Here is a 21,137-nt window from a genome sequence, read left to right on the forward strand (position 1 = left end):
TTGTTAAATAGGGGACTTGGGGCGTTGTGGTTTATCACTCCACCGANACGTGGTGGGGCATTGGCGATGGTACCGCGGCTCGTTTTTTTTTTCTTTTGTTCTTCATCCCCTCCGGTAATTGTTTAAAGTGCTATCAAATACACTGATTACTCCTCTTTTCTCCCCTTTCCCTTTTTTGAACACTCTTCTCATTGCTGCTGCAGTGGTCCAGAAACTAGCGTCTCATCACTTGTGCACCCAATGAGCTCGCTCGCTCTTGTGGGGAGCCCCAAGGGGGACGCCGTTCCGACCTATGTCCTTTACAGTCCACAGGGATCAAAGCCGTTGGCGGGGCTGCACATCGAGGGAGGTGGTGTTAGCCGCTACTATGACAAATGCACAAGGTCGCAGCTCCTGCAGATTGCACCTTCCACGCAAGTTTCGTTCCTGCGTAGCACACCGTCACGCATAGGGGGAAAAAGTAACAGCAGCAGTACCTTAGCTGCTGCGTCTCAACGCATCATCGTCTTGCAGTTGTTCTGCGAGGAGTCTGCGCGCGCCGCATTTTCTCTTATAGTGGAGTTCGTGCTCCAAGACAAATTGGGACGGCACCGCATCGTCTTCAGTAGTAGCTTCCAGAAGTTACAGCGGTGTGCTCAGCACGTGAAGGTGCCGTTGCTTTGCGCCTCGCCGGGAATGTGGTTAAACTTCGTATTCGATGTGCCCAACATCCACGCGGCCTTGTGCGGGAATTCCGGTGGGCGCCTTTCAAATGCGGAGCTGAGTCAGTCGCGCAGGCTCCTGCACGTAACCGTAAGCTGCAGCTGCATCTGCCGTGTACGGCGGGTGCTTGGCATGCCGCAGCTTCCATCCACGGTGAGTGACACGACGATGATGACATCACCAGAAGTAGAGTGGCCGTTGTCGCTGCGCCTCCCCGCGGAGGTGCCGATGAGCACCTGGATTATACGAACATGCGAGGAGGCGTTTCTGCACAATCAACCGGCGGGTGCCACTTCTACAACAGAGAGTACAGACGAACCTATTTGCCCATTGGAGGATGCAGAGCCCTCTGCAAGGCCCGTTCATACTGATCACGTAGCGGCACACAACATGCGCGCGCAGAGGCTCTCGGCTGCGTCGGCAGAGGGTCTTTCTCAGATCTTATCCGACGCTACGTCGCTGCACTCAGGCCTCTCTGTGGGAGTACCCAGCCAGGCATACGTGAATCGACAGGATGCGGGTTGGAGCGCAAGGGACACGTATGGTGACCCAATGGGGGTCACCGGGAGGGGTCTGCGGGCGGACGAGGCACAGCAGCAGCAACAGCAGTCACAACAACAACAACGACATCAGTGGGGTTGCGTGCGCGTCCCGGACAGCCAACAGAGAGAAATACACGACGAGAGGACGCAGCTGCCGTCTTCCCGCGTCTTCGGCAGACACCATGCTGCTGTGCAGACAAACGACATTCTAGGGGAGCTACAGATAGTAGGGACAGTGTCTGGAGGCGTGAGAACACCGGCCAATGTGCGGCATGTGGGGACGATGCACAGTGGCGATGCCAAGCGCCTCGTATCGGGCAGCGGGAGGCAGCCTCGGATGCAGGCTAGTGGAATAGAAAGGTGCACCGTGCCTCGAACACCAGAAGCAGGGGTGGCTGAGTCGACATCGCCACGTCGCCTCGATCAGTTGCCAAGAGCTGTGAGGGATGAGGATGAGAAGCAGATGCAGATGAAAATAATAAATTCGTCAACGGTGCACACCACTTCGAAGGAGGAAAGCAACATGACACCAAAATTACACACACGGACTGTTGCCAACTACCAGCGCACACTCGACTTGATGCGTGAGCGTGTTGAACGTATCCAGGCGCTGATCGGCGAGGAGGCGGTGGACGGGGAAAGCAGCGCCTCGACGCGCCAAAATTACGGCAGCGACTGTGAGAAGGGCGGGGACGACAGCAATAAAGATGAAGACCGCCTCGACGGTAGGCCGCGGCTGCACTCGGCCACGGGTCGCCGTTCGGCCAAACCCTGGGACATGGACCACCATCATCAGCAACAAAAAAGTCTGCACTTGTCACCGCGGCCCCATTCACAGCAGNCTTTGGGCGTTGACAAATGTGGTTTGATACCCGCTCCGCACACGCCGACGCCGCACTCCGGGAGATGTTTTCCGACTGTTGATGCCACCCGCACTTGCACCGCCACCTGCGACGACGATGACATCGACGATGGTGATGATGATGATGATGAGCGCTTCACCGTGAACGTGTGCATGTCCGAGGATTGTGGGCGGCCGGCTGTCGTGGTGCCGGCAGAGGCCACCGCACTTGACCAGAAGCCTCCGGTGCCACTGCCCCGCTCAGCCGCACATGCGGTGGACAGGATCTCCTTTAGCTCTACGCCCACGGAGACTGCGATGGAGTGGTCCTTCCGCAGGGCGACGATTCAAGCAGAGGATGATACTCCGCAACTCTCTGCCCCATCCTCACCCGGTGCTACTGTTTCCGTTCCTGCGATGATGCGAGAACGGAGGGTGCACGCTGTGGCGCGCCGAGGACGACTAGGGGAGTGCGTGGTGGAGTCGCAGCAGCAAGAGAACCAGTGGCAGCAGCTTCAGCATATTCCCCAGCAGGAAGTGATGCCGTTTAATGAGGAATTGCTGAGGCCAAGCCTGCTGGAGTTTCAGGGCTGCAACATGACAGCGAGCAACACGCCGCTCAACTCGCTGCGGTTAAGTCACCACGGCGCGGAAGAGGAGGGCAGCAGCGTCTGCCTCTCCGACTACCGGAGGCCGCCAGTGGCGGGCAAGACCGAGGCGGCGGGCAACGGCCACTTCATCCACTTGGGCAGTGCGCGCGTGGGTGGCGGCGGCGGCGGTGGTGGTGACGACGACGACGAAGACGCTGGCACAATACAATCCTCGCGTGTCGCATCACTTCCACCGCGGTCGCCGCCGCCACTACAATCGAACCTGCTGCCGCTGTCGCCGGTGCCGTCACCAATACCCTTACCGCGCACTGACAATGCACGTGTTCCCAACGGCAGACCCAGCAGCAAAGATAACCACCACTGCCACAGTACCAATATTGATACAGCCGAGAGACGTGGGAGTGTGCGTGTGACACGTACTGGGACCCCTGCCTCTGCTGCTGCATCCGTTGCGCCGCCATCACTACCGCCACCACTGCCGCGGCCTGATGAGGTGGGCAACACCCCGCAGCCACTCGACACTGCGGGCGGCCCGTTTGTGTTCGACCCCCTCCTGCAGTGCTTTCTGGATCTGCGATCAAACGCGTACGTGGTGACAACAAGACACGCACAGAATGGCAGGACTTAGTCCTCTTTTCTCACCATACATCCCATTTTGTTGTATTCAATTGCTAAGTGATTCTTCCTTGCCATGGTTCAGCCGTGGGACATCGTTCAGCACACACGTGAGCGCATACCGCCACCTGTGTATGTACCAACGTGTTGGTGCGCCTCACCACTTGCTTCATTGGTGGCTGTGAGGACCCCTTTCTAACTCGTGCCGTCATGTGTGCACATGTGTATCTGTATATATGTGTCTATGTGAGTCTGTTTGTGTGTGTGTGTGTGTGTATTTCACTTGTGAATGCGCAGCGCCACAGCTGCGTTTCCTTCCTCGGAGGCATGCGATGTGGATGTTTCTTCCCCTCTATTCTGTGGGCATTTCTCGAAGTCACTCTGTGCTTGCTCGTTTTTGTCTTCTCTCATCGTGAGTGGAGGTACCAGGGAAGGGTGGAAATGTCCACGGAGGCGACCCCTCAACGTGGCCTGCTGCCAGCCATTGTTATCCAGCAGGCCATCGCTCAGCAGTTCGGCAGCAACGCTGCAACGGACGCGCTGCGCCAGACGCCACCACCACCACCACCACAGCAGCCACCGCTGTTGCTCCGCGTGGAGGTGGAGACGCGACAGGGTTACGTGTACGAGGGGAAGCTTGTCGTGCTGGACGACGACTACAACGTGAGCCTCGCGGAGGCGACATCGTGGCGTGACCGCCTCTGCGACGTGGAGCGTGCGCTGTTGGCAGCGCAGGGTTTTCCCGCGCCCGCGGCGAGCCCTGCAACGCGGCGGCGATACGTTGGCTCCGTCTTCATCCGCAGCAGCAACCTGTTTATGCTGCGGTTCCTCCAAGACGAGGGGTCTGCCAGTAGCCCCACGACCAGCAGTAACAACAATAAGGCTGGTGGTGGTGCTGCTGCCACCCTGAAGTCTGCGTTCAAGTCTATGGCGGTAAAGGTTAAACGGCAGATTAACATGGAGCGGCAGAAGAATCGCATAGAACGCCGGCAACGCCTACGATTGGGGACGAAGGCGGTGGTTAACGGGGAGAATGGCGGAGGCAAGACAAGGCCGAAAAGGGCAAGGCGAACTGGGGCTGCGTCGTGATGCTCCTGCTGTCGTTGCGTCTTTCACTTTGTTGTCCTGTGGCCTCCTTCTCATTGATACGTGAGCTTCTTGGAGCAATCACACACAAACACACGCATACACACAGAGGGAGGCAATGAGGGATGCACCTGTACGCACTTAACACTGAATTTCTCCTTTTTTTGTTTTCATTGTTGTTCATATTCCACCTGCAAAGTGTAGAGCGCGTGAGAGTGGACTCGTGGGGTTCTGTATATGCGGCACCCCACGGTGACAACAAATAAAGCCTGATTGGGCCAAACAGCGTCCGTGTGAGTGTGTGTGAGAGGGAGAGAGTGAGTGTGCGAGCGAAAGGAGCGATGGCTGTCCGTGCCCTACTTCACATCGCCCATAAGACACTTGTGTGCTCTGTATGCTACGATCTTTTTCACAACCCGGTGGCATTTCCGTGCGGCCACGTCTTCTGCCGGGCGTGTGCCGAGCGCTGCGTGGCCGGGCGGCCGCACTGCCCACTCTGCAACCACGGTGTCGCGAGCAGACGTGCGAGCGCCCCGCTGCCGACTGTCACCGCCCTCACAGCGTTGGTTCGCGATATTGCCGAGTCGCTGCGGCAGCTGCAGCAAGGTGTTTTGCCACCGCTGCAGCTTCTGGAGGGCGAGCCCGCACCAACCGTTGTTGTTGCTGCTTCTGCTGTCGGCAGCTGCACCACACCAACGCGGCCATCTATGGCAAGCGACGGTGCTGCGAAGGCGCGGAGCACGTCAGTCGTTGGGCGTGACACAAGCGTGCCGCATACGCAGCTGCTGCGCACGCCTCTCCTACCCAGAGCAGTAGAGACGTATGACGTGGCATGGGATGACACAGAGACGCAGCGCGTGCAGCCGGTGAGCCCCACCCCGAGGAGAGCCCCGCAGTTTGTGGCGCTTCGCCACACCAGCAGCGACCCCGCCGAGGGGGCCAATGCGCACAGCGGGTGCTGCAAGTTGTGCGGACTTGACATCAGGAACCGCGCCATAATGCGGCGATACCTGCGGAAGTTGCTCGACACAGACCCTTTGTGCGACAAGAGCCGTGTGCGGCAGCTGAACGAAGCGACGCTTTTTGAGTGCCTTGGTCCCATGTGGCAAATACGACTTGACACAGAGTGTGTGGCGGGCACGTCGGGCGGCGGGCAGCGAAAGCGCGGCCGAAGTGAGACGACGACATCGCCAGACATGTCACCACAACCGTCACCGCTGCTGCTGCTGGTGCATCAGGCGTGCCTAGAGTCGTGCTTGCTTCAGGAGCGCGTCGCTGGCGCCACGACGGTGGCGGTGCATGTTTCAGACATGCAGTTTCAGAAGCTGTGCTCTGCGGGCGGAGTGACAGCGTGTGCCTCTTGTGGGCGGAGCGCAGGGAGGTGTCTGCTGCTGTGCCGCTGCTGCCAGCAGAAGGCTTACCATTACCCATGTGCAATGCTGACAGGCGCCAGAGTATGCGGTGTTTCCGGCGCGCTGCTCTGTGCTGAGTGTGCGGGGGCGGAAACAGCAGAAGCAGCAGTGTGAATGAGTGGGGGTGATATGCACGTATGGATGCCTTCGTTTAGCCTTACGACCGAGATTACTCACGCAAGGGCACTCGAGAACACACTCTTTTAGCAAGCATATGCTTATATTGGCTCCTTTTTTTTTATTTCTCTGCTTTCTTTTCTCCTTTCTTTCTTCTCATGTGAGAGTAAAGGAGCCTCGAGGAAAAAATTAGGCCTCTCCGTCGCACACAGAACAAAACACCCGTACACTCCGTACGTACACAGACCCAGAGCGAAAGGCAAGCATGTCATTAACTGGTGAGGACCCGCTGCAGCAGAACCCCATGATGGGGCCGGGCTCGGCGACTGCCGATCAGACGAGCATTGTGTCTGGTGGCAAGCACGGCGGCAAGGCGACAGCAGCACGCGGCAAGGGAAAGGGCAAGGGCAAGGGTAAGCGTGGTGGCAAGACGGGTGGCAAGGCAGGAAAGCGTGACAAGATGTCCCGCGCCGCCCGCGCGGATCTCAACTTCCCCGTCGGTCGCATCCACTCGCGCCTGAAGGATGGGCTGAACCGCAAGCAGCGCTGCGGCGCCTCCGCCGCCATTTACTGCGCCGCGCTGCTCGAGTACCTCACGTCGGAGGTCATTGAGCTGGCGGGCGCGGCGGCGAAGACGCAGAAGACGGAGCGCATCAAGCCGCGCCACCTGCTGCTGGCCATCCGCGGTGACGAGGAGCTCAACCAGATAGTGAACGCCACCATCGCCCGTGGCGGCGTCGTGCCGTTCGTCCACAAGAGCCTCGAGAAGAAAATCATCAAGAAGTCCAAGCGGGCATCGTGAGAGAAGGGCGCCGTGGGAGAAGGTGAGGAGTGAGGGGCGCGTGTGGGAGTGATGATGCGGGGGAGACAGATATAAATAGTTTCTGACCCGAACGGTGCAGCGGATGCCATTGCCACAGCGTGGGAGGGGAGATGGTGGGGGGAAGCAGCAGCAGCAGCAGCAGAAGTTGAATGGTGCGCTTTTGTCGCGGCTCTCTTCATGCTTGCTTGACTCCGCGCTCCGGCGCGTCCCCCACTATTGTGCCACACAATAAAAAGTTTGACACCCGCTCTTTTCATTTTCTTTGCGGCAGGTATATATACATATATATATAGAAAGAGAGAGAGCGAGAGAGAAAAAAAAAAAACAGAGAGAGAAAGAGAGGACACGCATGCACGCACAGATCTCCCCTCGCCGCCTTTGCGTTACCAAATAGATGTGGCGGTTCTCTTCCGCTGACTTTTTTTGTTTTTGTTTTTACTGTTTTTGTTTTTGTTGTTCCTCTGTTTCAATTCGCCGCACCGCCACCTGCCGCGCGGGAGGTGGTGGCACTGTGCGACCGGCAGGAGATAGAATGGGCGCGCAGGAGGGCGGAGGGAATGAGGTTGCACACCCCGCCTTGATGCCTGATCGGCAGTGAAGAGGAGGATAGGGAACACGCTTTTGTGTGTGTCTGTGTCTGTGTGTGTGNTGTATGCCGCTGTGGCGTACAGTTGCCCCCTCCCCCCCTGCTGCTGCTGTTCATTTTCTCCGAGTCTGTCGGCGTGACTGTTCTCCCTGTTTTGTTTTGTCGTTGCTGCCGTCTTCGCTTGCCTTTTCCCCCCTACAACTACACACGCACGCGTCTGCATGTGCGAAGTACAAAGGTGTGGGAGTGTCTGTGGGTGTGTGAGTGTGAGTGCGAGTGAGCGAAGTGATTTCGGGTGAGAGTTGCTAGTGCTGGTAGCGATAACGATAGGTAAGTGTGTGTTTTGTGTAGTGTGTGCCTGCGTAGATGTGGCGTCGTGCGGTTGCTGCTCTGCCGAACGCCTCCGCCGCTGCTGCTGCTGCTGCTGTGTGGGGGTGCGCCGCCGGCCGCCGCTGCATCCACGGTGAGATGCGGCACCACAACACCGACACGAACAACACCCGCATCCCGTGGGACTTCACCATGGCGAGCTACGAGGAGATCAACAACGTCATTTTGCCCAAGTTTCCGAGGAGCCGACGCAAGAGCGCAGTAATCCCGCTCCTGCACCTCGCGCAGCGTCAGCAGGGCGGCTACATCCCCGTCACGGCAATGTACAAAATCGCCCGCATCTGCGAGGTGCCGCCGATGCATGTCTTCGAGACGGTGACGTTCTATTCTATGTTCAACCGCCAGCCAGTCGGGAAGTACCACGTGCAGTTCTGCGTCACGACGCCGTGCCTGCTGTGCGGCTGCGACGACCTCATCCACCGCACGGAGGCGTACCTGAACATCAAGATGAACGGCACGACGAAGGACGGCCTCATTACGCTCGGTGAGATGGAGTGCCTCGGCGCCTGCGTCAACGCCCCGATGCTCGTCGTGAGCGACTACAGCCGCCCGCCTCACTTCTCCTACGACTTCGTAGAGGACCTCACATGGGACGGAGTGAAGCAGCTCATTGAGTGCCTGCGCGAGGGCCGGCCGTTTAAGGTGGGAACGCAGCGTGCCGACCGCAAGTGGGCGGAGCCGCCGGGTGGCAGGACATCTATCTTCTTCAAGGAGCCGCCAAAGCCGTACTGTAGGGATCTTGACACTAAGCCGGAGCCACCTGCTGCTGCTGCTGCTGCTGCTCCTGGGAAGAAGTAGATGAAATAGCGTGTGTAGTATTAGGGACTTGTGTTGGGGCCAGAACCAAGGGGGTGGAACAGGGGGAGTGGGATGTAGCAAAGTTTATACACATATATATATATGTGTGTGTGTTTGTGTGTTTGCGAGTATTGGTTAGATGCGAAAGTCATTCCTGCTCGCGCAGAACGCATGATCGACGCGACACCGCGTAGAGTACAAGAAGGTGAAACCGTTTTTTTCTTTTGTATCCGTATGCGCGGGTGGGTGATGGTGTAAGCATGTGTACATGTGCCTAGGCAATGCGACCCCCCTCTTCGCTTCCCCCCCCTCTTTGTTTCTCACTGCACAACAGATACTTGCAGCACCGCAAACAAAAAAAAATGCCTTGCTCGACTCACGCCCTCATCCCTGCGATTCGCGACGTGCTCGCCCAGCACGACGTGCACAACGCACGTGTTGTGGTTGAATTACTGCCGGAAGTGCAATCGAGCAACAACGGCACCCCTGTGCGGACCAGAAACGTGAGTATTGTGGTGCGTGGGGCGGAGGACGAGCTGCTGCTCGAGGGCGAGCCCGCCGAGCACCCAGCAGAGCCGCCGAAACCGTTCCCGCCGCCGCGCCCGCACTCACCATCAAAGCGTGTCAATGCGAGAGGCTCGACCCCACTGGCCAACAGCAGCAGCGGAAGCAGCAGCAACTCGCAACAGAAGCAGAAGCAAGAGCAGGAACAACAACACCTACAGCAGGAAAGGGAGAGCGAAGACAATATTGACGAGATGAGCAACACTGCACGCCCAGAGGATGTGCAGGGCCACTGCCACGCCGCTGCCACCTCGACAACGCCGACGGCGGCGGAGGCAAACACCGCCAGTACGCCTAGCGGCGCCACGCGACAGGCTACCACGGGCAAGAGCGCCACGCCGCATTCCCACCCTAATGCCCCTGCCCCCGCGGCTCTGAAGAAGCTTCCCACGCACTCCGTGAAGCCGCATCCGCCAGACGCGTCGCGTGAGACGAAAGATCCGGCGCGCCCGTCAGTGTCGTACGTGACATCGTCGTCGTCGTCGTCGTCGTCGTCGGGCTCTCGTAAGCCGAGCGTCGTGGTGAAGGATGCGGAGACAACAGAGCGACCCAGCAGCGTCAACTCCTTGCGGAAGGTGAGCAGCGTGCATGTGCTGGAGGCCTCGCGCTCGCAGGAGGCGAGGCATCAGCCGATCCTCGGCGACGCCGGGGAGGAGGCGCGACGGCCCAGCATACTTGTCTCCTCCGCGTCAGCGAAGTCACTGCAGCCTGAGAGGGACAGCTGCCCCAACGGCAAGAACGACGGTGACGCGACGAAGTTGCCACGGGTGGTGGAGAAGACCAGCCACGCAGGAGCGAACACGACCGGCAACACCAACAACAACAGCAGGGGGGCCAGGTCCATCACGCCAACGCAGGAAGCAGGCAAGTTGAACAGCAAGCAGCGTCTACAGGAGATGCTGGAGGAGCAGCGGGCGATGGAGCAACAGAGTATGTTAAGCCGTGCAAGACACGATGAGTTGATTAGGGAGGCGGAGAAGTATCTCGAGGAGCTGCAGCGCATCAAGGCTGCTCGGCCTGGAGGGGCCGACGCGCAGTCGCTACCTGTCATTAGTCCACGCAGCGCGTCGTCCACGAAGCAGTCCATGACGGCCGGCTCGTCGTCCACGATGGGCCCGAGCGGCAGCAACGGCATTCGCGTCGTTAAGTTCACCATGCCTGAGGGAAGGAAGGCGAAGGACGAGGTTGTGATGCAGCTCAGCAGCAGCCCGGGCGGCGCGCAGATCCTTTCGTCGAAGGACAAGTTCTCCATGCTGCTGCGGGAGCAGGAGCGGATCCTGCGCGAGAAGGATGCGAGCGAGCAGGAGTACCAGAAGTTGCTCCAGCAGGCCATCACATACCACAAGCAGCAGAAACAGCTTAAGGAACTGCGGGAGCAGCAGGGGCAGGAGAGGGACAGCGAGGAGGACTACTAGGAGATCAAGAGGAGCGTATACNGACAGTAAAAAACAAACAAACAAACAAACGAAAAGACAGACAAACGGAGTGAAGTCAAGTGCTTTTGGTGTGATGAATGTACACGACGGTAAAAAAAAACGCGCCTCACTCGTTTGCCAATGTATAGTGCGCAAATGCGATGAAGCAAGAACACGGCAGAAAGACACGGGAAGTGGCGGGAGGGCTGAAGACTCGGATGGACGTGGCGAGGAAAACTTCACTCTCTCTTGGATTGCAGTTGGCCTATGGCATTTATGTGCGTTCCTGGCCGTGCCAACTGGTGGGAAGAATGGGAGAGAGAGAGAGAGATAGAGAGAGAGTGCGTGTGTGTGCGTGTGCGTGTGGGAGGGTGCGAGAGTGAGAATGGATGGTGTGGTGGTGAACAGGAAGCGAAGATACGAATGGATGACGATGTGGGTGAGGGTGAGGGGTGTGTGGTTGCCGTGCTTGCGCTCATGCCCCCACATGAATGGTGCCGTGAGCCTTACTGCTTCTCCTTTTTCCACCGCTGCTGCGGGCCGCCTATTGCAATGCGGCACACCTTCGCAAAACAGCACCAAAAATAAACAAGCAAACAAACACATACAGGAAAAAAACAACAAAACAAAACATGTATGCATGTATATACACGCATATATACATACATCTATTCTTATACATACCACTCAAACGAGGCACGAACAAACACGAGTAAACACTCGCATGGATACAAAACACAATTGCGACAGGTAGTGCTGATGGTGATGATGATGATGATGGCAGGATGAGACCGGAACCCGGTGCCGGGGTTTAGACGGTTTCACTTCAATCACCGGGCTTGACACTCATTTTGCTTGTATGTTTATGTTTCTCTTTCTTTTTTTTTTCTTTTCGTTCTTGCGCCGTTACTGCCATTGCAGTTTTTTTTTCTTTCGTTTGCCGGAGGCTATATGAGGCACCGAAAGGTGTGGGCGCGGCGGGAATGCGTCTGCGTGTGTGGAGGGGGCGGACGCAAACACGGCTGGGGTGACTGTTGGGAACATCGGTCGCACAGCGGCATTCCCTCATGCGCCGCAGCGAGTGCATCCTTGCTGCTGTGATGTGTGAACATATATGGGGACGCCGACGAATCTCTGCCTCTTGTTCGGTTTTTGATCCTTGCTGGGCGGACTGCTTGCGCTGTGCCGCATGCTTCTTGTGCCTCTCTCTCTCTCTCCCCCCTGTCTCTCCCTGTCTCTCTCGCGGGGTGGGCTGCCTTCTTGTTTCTCCGTCTCGTCCAAGAATCCAATTTCGTGGAGAGGCGCGGCGCATCCACACCCGGGTGGCACACACACACACACACACACATACATACATCCACCCACATACGGAGATATATACACCCACCTACAATACACCCCTAGAAAGAAACAAATAAGACATAATTCGCACGAAGGAAAACGACGTGTGCGTGCATTTGCGTGCAAGTGAGCGCAATACAGGCAACCGCAGAGCATGCACGTAGACCCAAACAATCTTGCTGCGGGGCGTGCCTCCGACGACGAGAGCAGCAGCAGCAGCAGCTCTGCGGGCGGCCACATCAATTATGACAGAATCACGCCGAAAGGTGACATCGTCCCGCGCCGGCGGGATTGGGTGAAGCTGAACGTTGGTGGGACTTGCTTCACCACAACTCTCTCCACGCTGTGCTCCGACCGTGGCAGCATGCTTGCAGTGCTGGTACAAGCCGAGCTTGAACACATAGCCCCTGTTGACAAGGACTCAGACTGCGCCATGTTGCTTGACCTTGACCCGCTGTACTTTGGTCCCATACTGAACTATCTGCGGCACAAGGTGCTGATAATTCCGCCCGGTGTTCCTGCCTCTGGCGTACTTGCCGTTGCGGAGTACTTGAACCTGCAAGGCGTGATGCGGCAGCTCGCGCCAGAGCGGCACACGAGACGACAGCTGCTGTACAGCTGGGGATCTGGTGCCTCGGGGGAGCTGGGCACACAGCGCTTCCAGGACTACATCACACCGACACAGGTGCAGATCACTCCTTTCGGGGTGCGTGTCGTAGACGTTGCTCTCGGCGCCAACTACAGCTGCGCGCTCTCGGATGACGGAAACATCTACACATTCGGCAACGGCGACTGGGGGCAATTGGGACTTGGTGGCCCTTTCGAGCTCGAGGAGCACCCAGATGACAAGTCGATGGTTGTAACGGTGCCGCAGCGCATTCCATTGTTCGAGCGCCAGCCGGCGGTGCGCATTGCTGCTGGGTACGCGTACGCCATGGCTCTAACGGCGGACCATCACGTGTACTTCTGGGGCAACAACAACCACGGACAGAGCGGGCTGGGGCCGCGCTACTTTCACTACTCGATGCGTAAGGTGGAGGAGCCGACGCTGGTAGGGACTCTTGAGGGGAAACGCATTGTACAACTAAGTTGCGGTAGCTTTTTTAGTTTGGCGCTCGGCGACGATGGCACCTTGTACAGCTGGGGCCTGTTGGAGTGTCTGGGGCTGGGGCCGACGGAGAAGGTGCGTGCCTCCATTAGCGACCCCGCCATCATCAGTGAGTCGCTCAGCACCGAGAAGCGGACGGTGGTGCTCGTGCCGCAGGCGGTGGAGGTGCCGACAGACTACAAGCTCGTGCGCGTGCATGCCGGGCAGTGGCACAGCGGGGCGATCAACACCGCCGGTGAGCTTTTCACGTGGGGCGTCGGTTACCAAGGGCGCCTGGGCCACGGCGACAAGGAGCCGGCACTAGTGCCGACAAAAGTGCGTGGCGCCCTCACCGGTCAGCGCGTCGTGGATGTCGCGTGCGGCTCATTCCACACCGTTGCGCTGACGGACCGCGGTGTGGTGTACTGCTGGGGCGACAACGCTGGAGGCCAGTGTGGGGCGAAGTCAAATGTCGACACTGTGACGTCGCCGTATCGCGTTGTGAACCTCGAGTTTGTTGCCGGCGGTGTTGCCAAAGCGATCTCCTGCGGCCGCCAGCATACTGTTGTAGTGATGCAGGGCCCACAGTCGTGGTGCCAGCGTTCATGCTGCAAGCTGGACCACAACGGCAGGTCGAGAGCCCCACACGGGCAGGTGTTCACATTTGGCGAGACGGCACGGTCGGGGAATGGCGGCGCTGGCAGCGGCGGACCCAGCAGCTGCGCAAAGCCACAAGAAGGGAAAGTATGTCGCCAGTTCCGCCTTGTGCCGTCGCTAAATGATCTGAACGTTACGAATGTGAAGAGTGGTCTGCATCACACCTTTGTTTTTGCGGAGGAATTGACATCTCCGGCGGCGGGTGTAGGAGCGTACGGTTTCGCCTCTGCGAACACCGACACAATGGACGTGGTTGGTGCGCAGACGGTCACATCGTCTGCGGAATGGGCGGGGGGCGGTGCATCGCCTGCGGTAGGATCAACGTGGCGCAAATCACGTAGGGGGGCTGACCAGTAAGACGTGCGACTGGGCAGTGGACAGGCGGCGCCATTGACTCAAGCTATTGAAATGCTCTTTGTTTTCTCAATATGTTCCACCTTCCCTTTTTTTCGCTTTCTCATTCTCTTTCCGGAGAAGTGTGTGTGTGTTTTGTGCGTGCCATTTCCCTGCTCCGGAGCGTGGGTTGTTGTAACTCATGCCTCTCGCCGCGGCCCCCCGCTGCCTCCTGCGCCTCCTCTCCCGCGAGGCGTGCGACGCTCTGCGGCAGGGCGGGTGCGGCGCAGATGACCAGCGGCCGACCACCCCGCGCAGGTCTACATATATTTATGTCTTTATATATACATCCAGGCCAAACGCACAGAGCTCACACACGTACGCACACGCGAAGGAAATTCCCGAGAGAGAGAGAGAGAAAGAGAGAGAGAGAGGAATAAAAAAAAAGAAACAAAGCAAAATCGAAATCCCCAAACAAACACGCTCCACTCTATCAATCATTCCCCCTCTTTGTTCGCAGGGTGGCTCGTGTGCTGTCGCAAGGTTGGCGCCTGTCTCGGTGGTGCGCCTACCCCCCATCACTCACACTGTCCCTCGCAGCGTGTGTGCGTGCGTCCTCGCACCACTGCTGCTTTGCGCAGTGATTTCGCATTTGCGCACCTCTCTCTCTTTCTCACTCTCTATCTCACTCACTTTCTTTCCTTCCTGCTCTGCGTGTTGCTTCGCACACTCAGCGGTGCCACGCTCTAAGAGAAGAAGTAAAGAGGACACAAAGACACATTGGCGAGAGAATCACAACAAGCTTACAGAGAGTAGATCGCATCGGCTTAGATAGATAGTATCTCACTTTCTTCAACGTTCACACTTTTAGACAGAAAACAGGAGCGGGTGCGAAAGGGAGAGAGGCGAATTCAAAGACGTACATACATATCTTTGCTTTTCCCTCACCGTTTCTGCGCATTTTCAATAGACCCTTGTGGCTGCACCTCCACTTGTAGGGCTGCCACAAACACACATACAATTACCAACAGTCTCTGACTCTCCGTGTCGCCGCACGTGCGCCCCTTTCCTCCCCAACAAAGAAGACAACAACAAACGACAATGATGGGAGCACAGGCCATTCCACAGCCGCCGCCGGTGACGCCGGCGCAGCGCTTCCCCGTCTCCCGGATGCCGCTCACCGACAAGCCGGACTTCCGGGAGGGATCGATGTTGAAGGAATATGACAAGCAGGGCCGCGTTGTGGGCCGCTTCCGCTGCGGCAAACTTCTGGGCCGCGGCGGCTTCGCAAAGTGCTATGAGGTGGAGCAGGATGCCATGTCGTACGCCCTCAAGGTCATTGAGCGCTCCATCCTGCAGAGGACAAAGACGTTGCAGAAGTTACACTCGGAGATCTCTATTCACCGCCGAATGAAGCATAAGAACATCGTCAACTTCATCCGAACCTTTCAGGACGACTGGAACGTGTACATCCTGCTGGAGAAGTGCAGCAACCAGACACTCATGGAGCTATCAAAGCGCCGCCCACGCTTTAGCGTGCCTGAGACGCAGTACATCATGCTGCAGTCTCTCTCCGCGATTCAGTACATGCACGATCAGTGCATCATCCACCGAGACCTCAAGCTGGGCAACATGATGATGGACGCTGATATGAATGTAAAGGTTGGAGACTTTGGTCTCGCCGCCGAGTTGCAGTACGATGGCGAGAGGAAGCGCACCATCTGCGGCACACCAAACTACATTGCACCTGAAATTATTGAGGGATCGCGCGAGGGCCACAGCTACGAGGTAGACATCTGGTCCCTCGGTGTCATTCTCTACACGCTGCTGGTTGGAGAGCCGCCGTTCCAGACCTCCGATGTGAAGGCAACGTACCGCCGCATCAAGCAGTGCCGTTATGAGTTTCCCCCACGTGTGGTAGTGCCGGAGAGCGGCAAGGACCTCATCCACTGCATTCTGCAGAGCCGTCCCGATCACCGACCGACACTAATAGAGATCCGCACCCACCCATTCTTCCGCAACCCAACCCCACCTGTTACCGCACCGCTCTCGCTGTTTTCCACCTCCCGCCGCCGCATAGAAGGCGAGGGGCAGGATCAGCAACAACTACAACAACAACAACAACAACACCCGAACCAGCAGCAGAAGCAGCACCAAGAGCAGCAACCGTATCAGCGGCAGCAGCCGCTGCAACGGAAGGAATTGGAAGGTGCTTTCGGAACCCCTCTGTGTGCGGAGGTTGTGCCTATTTCGCAGGGACGGCGCGAGGTGCTGCGGCCGATCAGCACCAACACCATGCCAACATCACGCTACGCGCCACAGTCCACCACCCCATCCCCGGCTCCTCTTGGCAGTGGTGCCCCTCATAACAACGTTTTAAGCAGGCACGCCAGCAACAACGTCTTGTTTGGTGGGGCGCCCCGCCAAGACGCCGTTCGCCCGTCACAATACGAGACACCCGAGGTTGACACGGCGTCGTCAAATCCACGCGCATCACAGTACCAGCTAGATGAGGAGGAAAAGAATCACCTCACGGCTGTCCACGACCATCTGCATCAGACACTGCTCGAGGCGGTAGAGCACCAAGGCCGCGAGAAGCCGTACGTGCATGCCTCGACACCTGCAGCTGGTCCAACGACGATGACGGAGGAGGAAGATGAGAAGGCGTCCTGCAAATTCCCGTTGCCGCCTGTGTGGGTGACGGACTACGCCGACTTCTCCGCCAAGTATGGGTTGTGCTACCGCCTCAACACGGGTCACACCGGGGTGCACTACAACGACTCCACCAAGATGGTCTGGGAGCCCATCACAGGCCGCGTTGAGTACTACGCGCGCATTAAGGAGACCGTCACACGCAATGGCACCAACGTAGTGCACGCACGGGACCAGCGCCAGGCATTTCACATGGAGACATTCCCCGAGAGCCTTAACAAGAAGGTGACGTTGATCAAGTACTTCAAATCGTACCTGACGCGTGCCCGCAGCGTGCGGGAGGGTGTTGACGTGGTACGCTGCTCGCCATACATTTCACAAGCTCCGGTGCTGCTCAGCGAGCCACACATGATCGAGGATATCGTGTACGTCAAGCGCTGGCTTCTGACGCCTCAGGCAATGATCTTCCGTCTGTCAAACAAGACTATTCAGGTCTGCTTCCACGACAAGGCGGAGGTGATCCTCAGCTCCGAGTCGCGCATCGTGACGTACACGGACGCCAATGGCCGCCGTGTCACGATGGCGCTCTCGGCGGTGACGTCCCGCTCGAGTGAGATCGCCGCTCGGCTGCGGTACACAAAAGACATTCTCTGCGAGCTTATCCAGAACCGCGAGCTGTAGGGGAATCCAGCGGCAGCCGTCTGCAGTGCGGGTGCGAGGGTACGCTTTGATTACACCCCTCCCCTCCCTCCCTGGCCTCAGGGGACGATAGACTCACGCCCTCTCACCCATATCATGTGCGCAAGAAGACAAAAAACAAAAGCCAAAAAGGAAAATATACAAACGGCGGAGCTCCGAGGCGCGGGTCAAGGAAAAACAATGGAAAGGAAAGCTAAAAGGAAGGGTGAGAGCCAAAAAAAAAGAAAAAGAAAATGTGCAAATCATCCCCGCTTAATTTGCGGTGTCCGCTCTAGATGGACTATTTAGACAAGTTTATTAAAGTGTGAAAGCAGCGAAGAGAACAGCAACAACAACAAGAAAGCAGCAGCCCACCACGTTTCTCCCCACACTGCTTGATTCTACATACGTGGGGTCCCCTTTTTCCTTTTTTTAAATTTATTTATTTCAAAGAGGGGACAAGACAACAAACTGCAGGGAAAAGAGAAAAGGGTACATAGCGGGATGACCTTCCGCTGATGCTGTTTGACCATGCAATTGCCGGTGACAGTGACCCTAACCCCGTTGTCTCTACCATGCTCTATTTGATGTGTGCTCTATATAGTTGTCTTCTCCCGTCTCTGTTGCTTTTTGGTCTGTCTGCTGCGAGGGTGAGAGAGAAGGGGGGGGGGCGGTTAACACGTCCCCGGGAGGAGGTTGAGCGCATCACACGCGTAAGAACAAAAAAAAAGGTTTATACCATATCTATATATATATATATATATATATACAAGGCAACGAAGAGTACACCAAGAAGCAAAACAGGCTGTTGCGCATAGGAAGTATATATATATATATATAGAGAGAGAGAGAGAGAGAGTAAAAGGAGAGTGGGTGTGGGCTTTCTCCCTCCGTTGCCCTCTATTCCTTTTCCTTCACACCAACAGCACCGTCTACTCCGGTAATAAGAACAAGAAGAGAGGAGTATTAGTGACGGAGACGCATGGGCTGCGGGGCCAGCACAATGTACGTGGCCGGCAACGGCAGTTTTGCTGGCGATAATGCTCCTACCAACGAAAATACGTTCCTGTCGAGCTCCCACTTCTTCAAGCGCAAGATGCGAGGGAATGCTTCGGGGGGTCGGGTTACAGGTAACAATTTGAAATCCGTACGGCATGATGATTCTGAGGAGCTGTCCGACATCACCGCACCGCCCTCCGCACGGAATAGCGCCGTGGACACGACCCCCAGCGGACACGCACTGTTCAGGTCGGATGACTTGGGGCGGCAGCGGCTAGAGGTGCCGCTCTCCATCGAGGAGGACTTCTTCGTCTACGATGATGCTGTCGTGTCGAAGAACGAGGCGCAGACGAAGCACTGGCGCATTGAGGGGCGCAAGCCGCAGGCGGCGACACTGAGGCGGCCATCGTCTGACATTGTTACTGGCGTGAAGGGGCGCACACTGTTCCACTTCACCGACTTCAACGTCTGCGTGGACGAGATGGACGTGACGGTGAATCAGGAGACGGGCACCGGCGAGGAGCACCGGCTGTCCATCCGTCATAGTGCACTGCAGCAGCTACTCATTGGCGCGACGGTGACGCGGACGTTCAGTACGCTGCCCAACACGGTGGCTGCCATGGAGCGGTCGGGTGGGGGCGCGATGCGGAAGAAGTCATCTCGCAAGCTACGCGACTTCAATGTCGGAACACTCATTGGCCACTCGGCTCGCGTGAAGTGCATCGCTGTATCGTCCAATGAGCTTAGCTTCGTGAGCTGCTCGAGCGAGGAGGCGTCTGTGACGATGCGCAACCTAGTGACGGGGCAGGAAGAGGGCATCTTCACCGGCCACCACGACACCGTCATATGTACCGCACTCTCGCCAGACGGCAAGTACCTGGCGACGACCAGCAAGGATCATACCATGACATTATGGGACGCAACCATTACAAAGCTTCTATACGTGCTGCAGCATGATAAGGTGGTCATCTGCTGCTGCTTTAGCCCAGATAGCAAGACGGTAATATCGGGGTGCCAGGACCGCATTTGCCGAGTGTGGGACATACGTCAGGCGAAGGAGCGGCTGGTGTTCAGCCAGCACGCCGGTATCATCGTTAGCGTGGCGTACAGCCCCGACGGGGCGTACGTGTGCAGCGCATCTGCGGACCGTACACTGCGTGTGTGGTCGGCAACGACTGGCAAGACACACCTGACGCTGCAGGGCCACGTCGGCATCGTCTTGGCATGCAGTTACACCTCCGACGGAAAACACATCATTAGCAACGACGAGAGTATTCTCTGCGTGTGGTCGACAGCCAACGGGACGTGCAAGCTTCGGCTTACTGTTGCGGATGTTGCCAACAAGATGCGCAGCACGTACCGCGTTGCAAAGTTGGGCTGGACGGTGTCATGTGCTGCACCCGGCCCCTTCACTGACTATATCGCTGTAGCCTGCACGAATCGCTTCGTGTACATTCTCAAATTAAAAGATGGCGAAGAGTGCACCAGCACGTTCTGCAAGGCCCCTGTGTACTGCATGTCTAGTGGCTCCAGCAGCAAGCTTCTCTTTGGGGACAGCTTCGGCAATATATACACACAGACATTGTTGTAGCTTGGTCTTGTCCAGCATTAGGTTGCAACCTAACACCGGGCAACCGTCTGAGAAAGAGAGAGAGCGAGTGAGAAGGCGTATATATGTGTAGAAGGACAATTCGATGTAACACAGAATATGTGTGGCATCTTCTCGCATCCATCTGCGATGTGGACGCGTTTGATTCGTTGCAAACCTTATTCCCTGTTCCGTTCATCAACTCACTCACTCAGTCGGCCAGTCTGTAACCATTCACACTGTGGCCTGCAGCAGGGCGGTCGGAAGCGAGAGAGAGAGTGTGTGTTTGCGTATGTGTGAGTGAGGAAATGAAAAACGATCACAGGGATGGCTTTCTTATCTCAAGTGCAGTGGGCAGAATGTGCGTACCCGACTCCGCTCCTTCTTTACCGTTTCAGGTGTGCCTTCTTCTTGGGCCATTGCGCCCACCTCTTCCTTTCCCAGCGGGTGTGCCGGCGCGAGGCCCTGCCACACCTGCGGAGCATGGGAGGGGAGTGGACGAAAGTGAGAGGCGAAGAAATGGGGCGCAGGAGACAAACGATTATGCACCACGAACACACCAGAAGTAGCACGAATGAATAGACAAGGGCTCTCTGTTGTATGCCCACACACACACACACACACACACACACACACACACACACACACACCCACACACATACACCCACACACATACACACACACGCGTACACAAGAGAGGGGGAAGGGGCGGTTAGGTGATATAGATGTAGTTGATAAAGAGGCTACTCTCCCTCTAATTGACTGTATTTTTTTCCGATGTGTCACTCTTACTTTGTTTCCTCCTCTTCCTTTCCCCCTTCACTCTTCTTGTCTCTGTCCCCTTTCTCACCACCTGTGGCTTTATGCCAGTCATGCAAGCCCCCAGCTGCATCGCGGGCCAATGTACATATGCACTTCTTATACAACGGGGGTATGGTGCTGGGGAGAACTTTCGATTGTTTGTGCATACACAGTGCGCAACGCTGTTTGGATCTTCACCCTCTGTGCTCTATATATATATATATATATATAGATTCTGTGTGTGTGTGTGTGTGTATGCATGTGCCTCTGTATATATATATGTGTGTGTGTGTGTGTTTGTTTCTCTCTCTCTCTCTCTCTGTGTGTATGTGTCATTCTGCATGTGAATGGGTGCTTCTGCCGCTTCAAAAGTGGCTGGATACATGGGCACACCCATCGCCCACATATATCTCTCTCTATGTGTCGGTGAAGACGTTCGCGGCGCTGCTGCTGCCGCCACCATCCCCAGAGGAACCCCCCACATCCACACACACACACA

General features: G+C 57.0%; 9 protein-coding genes across 9 annotated transcripts; all 9 read left to right on the forward strand.

Annotated features, from left to right (window-relative positions):
* Positions 1 to 240: 240 nt before the first annotated feature.
* Positions 241 to 3,324, forward strand: DQ04_00751050 (hypothetical protein; the record flags this gene model as incomplete). The annotated part of the gene is made up of 1 exon (XM_009309644.1): positions 241 to 3,324. One exon carries the CDS (start codon positions 241 to 243, stop codon positions 3,322 to 3,324), a length of 3,084 nt encoding a protein of 1,027 aa, XP_009307919.1.
* Positions 3,325 to 3,752: 428 nt separating this feature from the next.
* DQ04_00751060 (hypothetical protein) lies at positions 3,753 to 4,400 on the forward strand (the record flags this gene model as incomplete). The annotated part of the gene is made up of 1 exon (XM_009309645.1): positions 3,753 to 4,400. One exon carries the CDS (start codon positions 3,753 to 3,755, stop codon positions 4,398 to 4,400), a length of 648 nt encoding a protein of 215 aa, XP_009307920.1.
* Positions 4,401 to 4,738: 338 nt separating this feature from the next.
* On the forward strand, positions 4,739 to 5,923 carry DQ04_00751070 (hypothetical protein; the record flags this gene model as incomplete). Its single annotated transcript, XM_009309646.1, has 1 exon — positions 4,739 to 5,923. One exon carries the CDS (start codon positions 4,739 to 4,741, stop codon positions 5,921 to 5,923), a length of 1,185 nt encoding a protein of 394 aa, XP_009307921.1.
* A 268-nt stretch (positions 5,924 to 6,191) lies between these two features.
* DQ04_00751080 (histone H2A) lies at positions 6,192 to 6,728 on the forward strand (the record flags this gene model as incomplete). The annotated part of the gene is made up of 1 exon (XM_009309647.1): positions 6,192 to 6,728. The coding sequence occupies one exon, from the start codon at positions 6,192 to 6,194 to the stop codon at positions 6,726 to 6,728; it is 537 nt and encodes a 178-aa protein (XP_009307922.1).
* Positions 6,729 to 7,701: 973 nt separating this feature from the next.
* Positions 7,702 to 8,523, forward strand: DQ04_00751090 (NADH-ubiquinone oxidoreductase, mitochondrial; the record flags this gene model as incomplete). The annotated part of the gene is made up of 1 exon (XM_009309648.1): positions 7,702 to 8,523. The coding sequence occupies one exon, from the start codon at positions 7,702 to 7,704 to the stop codon at positions 8,521 to 8,523; it is 822 nt and encodes a 273-aa protein (XP_009307923.1).
* Positions 8,524 to 8,885: 362 nt separating this feature from the next.
* On the forward strand, positions 8,886 to 10,502 carry DQ04_00751100 (hypothetical protein; the record flags this gene model as incomplete). The annotated part of the gene is made up of 1 exon (XM_009309649.1): positions 8,886 to 10,502. The coding sequence occupies one exon, from the start codon at positions 8,886 to 8,888 to the stop codon at positions 10,500 to 10,502; it is 1,617 nt and encodes a 538-aa protein (XP_009307924.1).
* Positions 10,503 to 11,997: 1,495 nt separating this feature from the next.
* Positions 11,998 to 13,944, forward strand: DQ04_00751110 (hypothetical protein; the record flags this gene model as incomplete). The annotated part of the gene is made up of 1 exon (XM_009309650.1): positions 11,998 to 13,944. The coding sequence occupies one exon, from the start codon at positions 11,998 to 12,000 to the stop codon at positions 13,942 to 13,944; it is 1,947 nt and encodes a 648-aa protein (XP_009307925.1).
* A 1,077-nt stretch (positions 13,945 to 15,021) lies between these two features.
* DQ04_00751120 (protein kinase) lies at positions 15,022 to 17,253 on the forward strand (the record flags this gene model as incomplete). Its single annotated transcript, XM_009309651.1, has 1 exon — positions 15,022 to 17,253. The coding sequence occupies one exon, from the start codon at positions 15,022 to 15,024 to the stop codon at positions 17,251 to 17,253; it is 2,232 nt and encodes a 743-aa protein (XP_009307926.1).
* Positions 17,254 to 18,232: 979 nt separating this feature from the next.
* Positions 18,233 to 19,840, forward strand: DQ04_00751130 (protein kinase; the record flags this gene model as incomplete). Its single annotated transcript, XM_009309652.1, has 1 exon — positions 18,233 to 19,840. The coding sequence occupies one exon, from the start codon at positions 18,233 to 18,235 to the stop codon at positions 19,838 to 19,840; it is 1,608 nt and encodes a 535-aa protein (XP_009307927.1).
* Between the last annotated feature and the right edge of the window lie 1,297 nt (positions 19,841 to 21,137).

Source organism: Trypanosoma grayi (genome assembly GCF_000691245.1).
Source record: "Trypanosoma grayi strain ANR4 Tgr_75_V1, whole genome shotgun sequence".
In the NCBI taxonomy this organism is placed as follows: domain Eukaryota; phylum Euglenozoa; class Kinetoplastea; order Trypanosomatida; family Trypanosomatidae; genus Trypanosoma; species Trypanosoma grayi.